Here is a 5,120-nt window from a genome sequence, read left to right on the forward strand (position 1 = left end):
TCTTAATAAAATCATTGTTATTAATTATTAGTAGTAATATTTTTCCTTGTTACATTTGTGATCTTTTGTGGTTTTTACCTTTTCCATTGAGAATTGTCATAGATGCTTGGTTTTTTTCTTTTTTTTCTGCATAAATTTTCTCTGTGTGGCCTTGGCTGTCTTGGAACTCACTTTGTAGACCAAGATGGCCTTAAAGATTGAACTGCCTCCCCCTCCTAGGTTCTGAGATTAAAGCTGTGTGCCACCACTGCTGGGCTTTTAAAGAACATTTTTTGTCCATTTTTATTTTATTTTTTGTTTTTATATTTGAGCATGTGTGTGTATGTACATTTTCATGTGATTGCAGGCACACGTGTCACAGTGTATGTGTATGTATGTCACAGGATAACCTCAGGTGTTGAGTCACACTTTTCCCCATACTTGAGACAAGATTACTTATAGTTCCTGTGGCTTATTCCAGGGTATCTGGCCTGCAAGTGCCTGGGGCTCTCTTGTTTCTGCCTCCACCTCACTTAAGGTTTCTAGAACTGAAGATATACACTAGACCAGCCAGCTTTATGGGCTCGAAGAGATGGAAGGGGGCTGGAGAGATGGCTCAGAGGTTAAAAGCATTGCCCGCTCTTCCAAAGATCCTGAGTTCAATTCCCAGCAACAACATGGTGGCTCACAACCATCTGTAATGGGGTCTGATGCCCTCTTCTGACCATCAGGCATCAACACAGACAGAATATTTTATACATAATAAATAAATAAATTTTTTTTAAAAAAATAGATGAAAGAAACAGTCACAGAGCCTGCATGGATCTGCACTAGGTCCTCTCCATACATGCTGTGGTTGTTTAGCTTGGGGTGCTTGTGAGACTCCTAACAGTGGGAGTTGTTACAATGAGGAGGGCACACTTGTGCCTCTGAGCTGCTTGGAAGTCTGCTGGTTTGTCCCTGCTGCCCAGCTAGCTTAGCCCCAAAATAACCACACAGAAATTGTATTAATTAAATCACTGCTTGGTTCATTATCTCAGCCTCCTATTGGATAATTCTCACATATGATTTAATCCATTTCTATTCTGTATATCACCATGTGGCAGTGGCTTACCAGGAAAGATTCTAATCGGTGTCTGTCTCAGGTGGAGGATCCATGGCTTCTCTCTGACACTGCTTTCTTCCTCCCAGAATTCAGTTCTGTCTTCTCCACCTACCTAAGTTCCACCCTATCAACTAGGCCACAGCAGTTTCTTTATTCATTAAGCAATAGAAGCAAAGCACAGATGGGACTTCCACATCAGGGAGTGGGGCTGTCTCTAACTCCTGTGCTTACTCTGCGGACCCCTTTCCTCCTATTGTGTTTTCTTTTCCAGCCTTAATAGGAGGATTTGTGCCTAGTTCTATTGCATCTTGTCATGCCATGTAATGCTATACTGTGATCAAATATGTGCACACCCCCACTACCTGATGGCCATTCTTGATCTCTCTTAATACTCTGGTTAAGTGACATTTTCTGTTTCTATGATTTTGTAGCATTAATGTTATTTCTATAACTTCTAATTTTATTTATTCATTTTTGACATCATGTTTGAGATTAATAATCATCAGATAAATTTAATTTTATCTTTTCTTCAAAAAGAAAAATATCCCATCTTTAGCAGTAGTAACAAAAATCTGGTTCCACTCCCATTGATTTTAGGCAACATCAATAAAAGTCTAGGCGAGAGTCCTCTGGCTATCTTTGATTCTTAATTCTTACATAGTCCATATAGCCCATCCCTTATTCTTCTCTATTATGTGACAGTGTTAAATATATTTTAAATTCTATGCATTTTCTTTTTGCTAGTTTTGTTATCTTGTTTCAAAATATCATTTCTTCTCTCTGGGACCATTGAATTATTTATTAGTAATTCATACGTGAATCTGTCTAGAAGAGTGTACTAAGCATAATACTATTATTAAAATTTAAAATTAATTGTAAGGAGTAACTTTAACTTCTAATACTCTGAAAGTAGAAGAATAAGAAAAGCTGTGTGTGCTGGCACACACCTTTAATCTAAGCACTAGGGAGGCAGGGACAAGAGGATTTCTGTGAGTTTGAGGCCAGTCTGGTCTACAAAATAAGTTCCAGAACTGTTTCACAGAGAAACCCTGTTTTGAACAAAAGAGAAAAGAATAAGAGGGAAACCACAAATATAGAAAAATGATGACTTCATATTCTCTCTTTGCGTCACACTTGGATATTCTGATAGTGTTCAGATTTTGTTTTCTAGTAATTCCATAATTTCATTAAGTTATCAATAATATTCGTGAAATTAACTTAAATAAATTTTTGTATTGTAGAGTTAGAGATTTATAGTTTATGTTTCCTTTGCTAATTACAAAATTTTATATTAGATGAGAATGTGAATCAGCTCTTTACCTCTCCCTCCATTTTCTGTATCCATTTGTATTAACACATACATATTGATGTTCTAAAGAGGGAATTCACTCTCTTGATGAATAAATAGCTTTCGTTTTTAGCAGTGAGGCTGTTGAACACTATTAATAGGTGATTGTTTTCCTACTGAGAACAGAACAGATGGTGGGCCAGGCTAGACTGTAGATGTTCTCCCTGATAAGATAATCCTTTTCTGAAGATTATTATCTTTTAAGTCAATTAAGTACAATAAACTAGTACAAACAATGTTAGTTCCATAAGGTAATTAATTTGATAATTATTTAGGTAGTTGAGAACCACTTGTATTTTACGGTTTTTTGTTTATGTGTTTTGTTTGTTTGGCAGTCATGGCTAGAGAGTGGATAGCTACTATCATAATGCTCAACATAATCTCCATCAACAGATGCTTATCCAAAAGGGTCTATAGTATTGCTATGGAGAAAGAAACTTTTTCTTGTTATTATTTTTTTAGTCCATCATGTGATGTACTAATTTTTTTCAAAACTTTCTTTTTTTTTCTTTTTGTATGTTGTGTGTATATCGTTATGTACCCATGTTATGTACCCATGGCCTTTTTCATACTAGCCAAGTAAAATGCCACTAAATTATGCCTCCCACTATTGATATATTTAAAGATAAATAGCATATTTGCATTTTCAATACATTTAGTAGCTTATTTTGTTAAAATGATTTTAAAATAAATTAATTAGTACACATTTTATACCACTATATTAAAATAGTTTTTCAAGATACTGGTAAATAATATTTTACAATATACCCAATAGTTACTTAGATTCTGAGTGAAAGTCGTTCTGTTTATTACTGTATATACAGGTGTATACTTGCTACTCAAAATTGTTTTTATTTTTCAGATCTTTCCAGAAATCGCTTTACAGAAATTCCTTCAGATGTATGGTTATTTGCACCTCTTGAAACTTTAAACCTATATCATAATTGTATCAAAACGATTCCTGAAGCCATTAAGAATTTGCAGATGTTAACATACCTTAACATTAGGTAAGCAAACAATTTTTAAAAAATACAATTTTTCAGGGTCTAGAAAGATGGCTCAGCCATTACTAGAACAGGCTGTTGGTTTTGGAGGACCAGGGTTTGATGCCCAGCACCCTCTTGTTGGCTCATAACCACCTTTAGCAACAATTTCCCAGGATCCAAAGACCTTTTCTGACCTCCTCAAGCACTAGGAATACACATAATACATACATGCATGCAGTAAAACACTCAATACCAATTAGTAATAATTAATAATAATATAAACAATAATATAATATAATAATAATATAAATCTTTATTAAAACTTTTTTTGCATTTTCTTAAATCTTTAATCACTTTTAATAATAAAAGATTGTATTTTGTTTATGGTCTCATTGTTCTATAAGCTTTTGGTCTTGTTATTTAAGGCAATGTTTCTCAAAGTTTCATACACAGGAATCATCTGGGGATCTTGTTAGGGCTGCTGAGGGACCTGCATTTTCTAAAAGGTCCCCTGGTAATTTACCTGCATGTGTGTTGATCATTAGATCTCACTTTGAGAGGAAGGATTTAGAATATAAATTTTTTTCTTATTTGTTGCCCAGTTTTCTGAATTCATTTATATGGCAGTCTAGTTACACTAGTCAAACATTATAATGAAACACCAAGTAAAGATTTATCATGTGATGTGTTGCCAGTTCAAGAATGGGCAAATTGGAATGGAAGGTTCGAAAGTTTGGAGGTGACAGAGCATCTTTTAACTTAACGTAGTTTTTTTTTTTCTTTCAATGATGGGGATCAATCCAGGGTGTTGTCCATGCTAGGCAAGCATTTTATCACTGGATGGCATCCCTAGCCATTTTATGCTTAATATTTATGTTAATACTATTAATACTATATTAATACTAGCCTAGTATTTATGGAAATTCTCTGCAGAGATAAGATGGGATGGAGGATCTTATGTTATTCTTGCTTGAATAACATAGATCTTTTGTTCCTGTATACATTACATAAAACGCTAGGTACAAGTCTCTAAATGCTAACTTGAAAAATAGGAAAACAATGATATCTTATTCCTTGTCAGTGCTTACTAGTATGTAATTGGAATGTTTTTTTTCTCTATATTTTTAATTTTGAGATATTTTTGGTCAATCCATCTGAATTTGACATTTGAGTATAGAATATGAAGTGTAAGGATACTAAATCTAGATTGACCAGATTTCAATACAGGCTTTCCTGCTTACCAACTTTGTAACTTTAGATCATTTCACTTACTCTCATTGTTATTTATTTTCCTTTTTAAAATGGGGTTCATGATGAGTGTTTAACTAAAGTAGGTTGCTGTGATGAACAGTTAACTTTATTCTGAACTTTTACTGGCAGATTGTAATTAATCAATAAAATGTTATTTGTTACTGTATTTAAATGTACTCTAAGGAATATTTCATTAATGTTAGACTGAAATAGAAGTGCTCTACCCTGTTGTTCTGATGCAAACTATCTAAAAACTACTACTATTGTTAAGGATTTATTTTATCTTTAATTGTATGTATGAGTGGGCCACACATGTGTGAGTGTGCATATGAGTGCAGTACTTGTGGAGGCCAGAAGATGGTGTCAGATTCCCTGGAGCTGGAGTTACAGGAGATGGTGAACTGCCCCCATGCAGGTGCTGGGAAGGAAATTTGGGTGGGTTTCTTTATTT

General features: G+C 34.3%; 1 protein-coding gene across 3 annotated transcripts in view; it reads left to right on the forward strand.

Annotated features, from left to right (window-relative positions):
* The window catches only part of Lrch2 (leucine rich repeats and calponin homology domain containing 2), a 118,376-nt gene that overhangs the window by 32,831 nt on the left and 80,425 nt on the right, over window positions 1-5,120 (forward strand). For all 3 annotated transcript variants that reach the window (XM_026789959.1, XM_005368507.3, XM_005368508.3), the window contains exon 2: window positions 3,295-3,439. In XM_026789959.1, the coding sequence (XP_026645760.1) occupies window positions 3,295-3,439 (145 nt within the window). The remainder of the gene's footprint in view (window positions 1-3,294; window positions 3,440-5,120) is intronic.

This window comes from Microtus ochrogaster, unplaced genomic scaffold (assembly GCF_000317375.1).
Source record: "Microtus ochrogaster isolate Prairie Vole_2 unplaced genomic scaffold, MicOch1.0 UNK34, whole genome shotgun sequence".
Lineage (NCBI taxonomy): Eukaryota > Metazoa > Chordata > Mammalia > Rodentia > Cricetidae > Microtus > Microtus ochrogaster.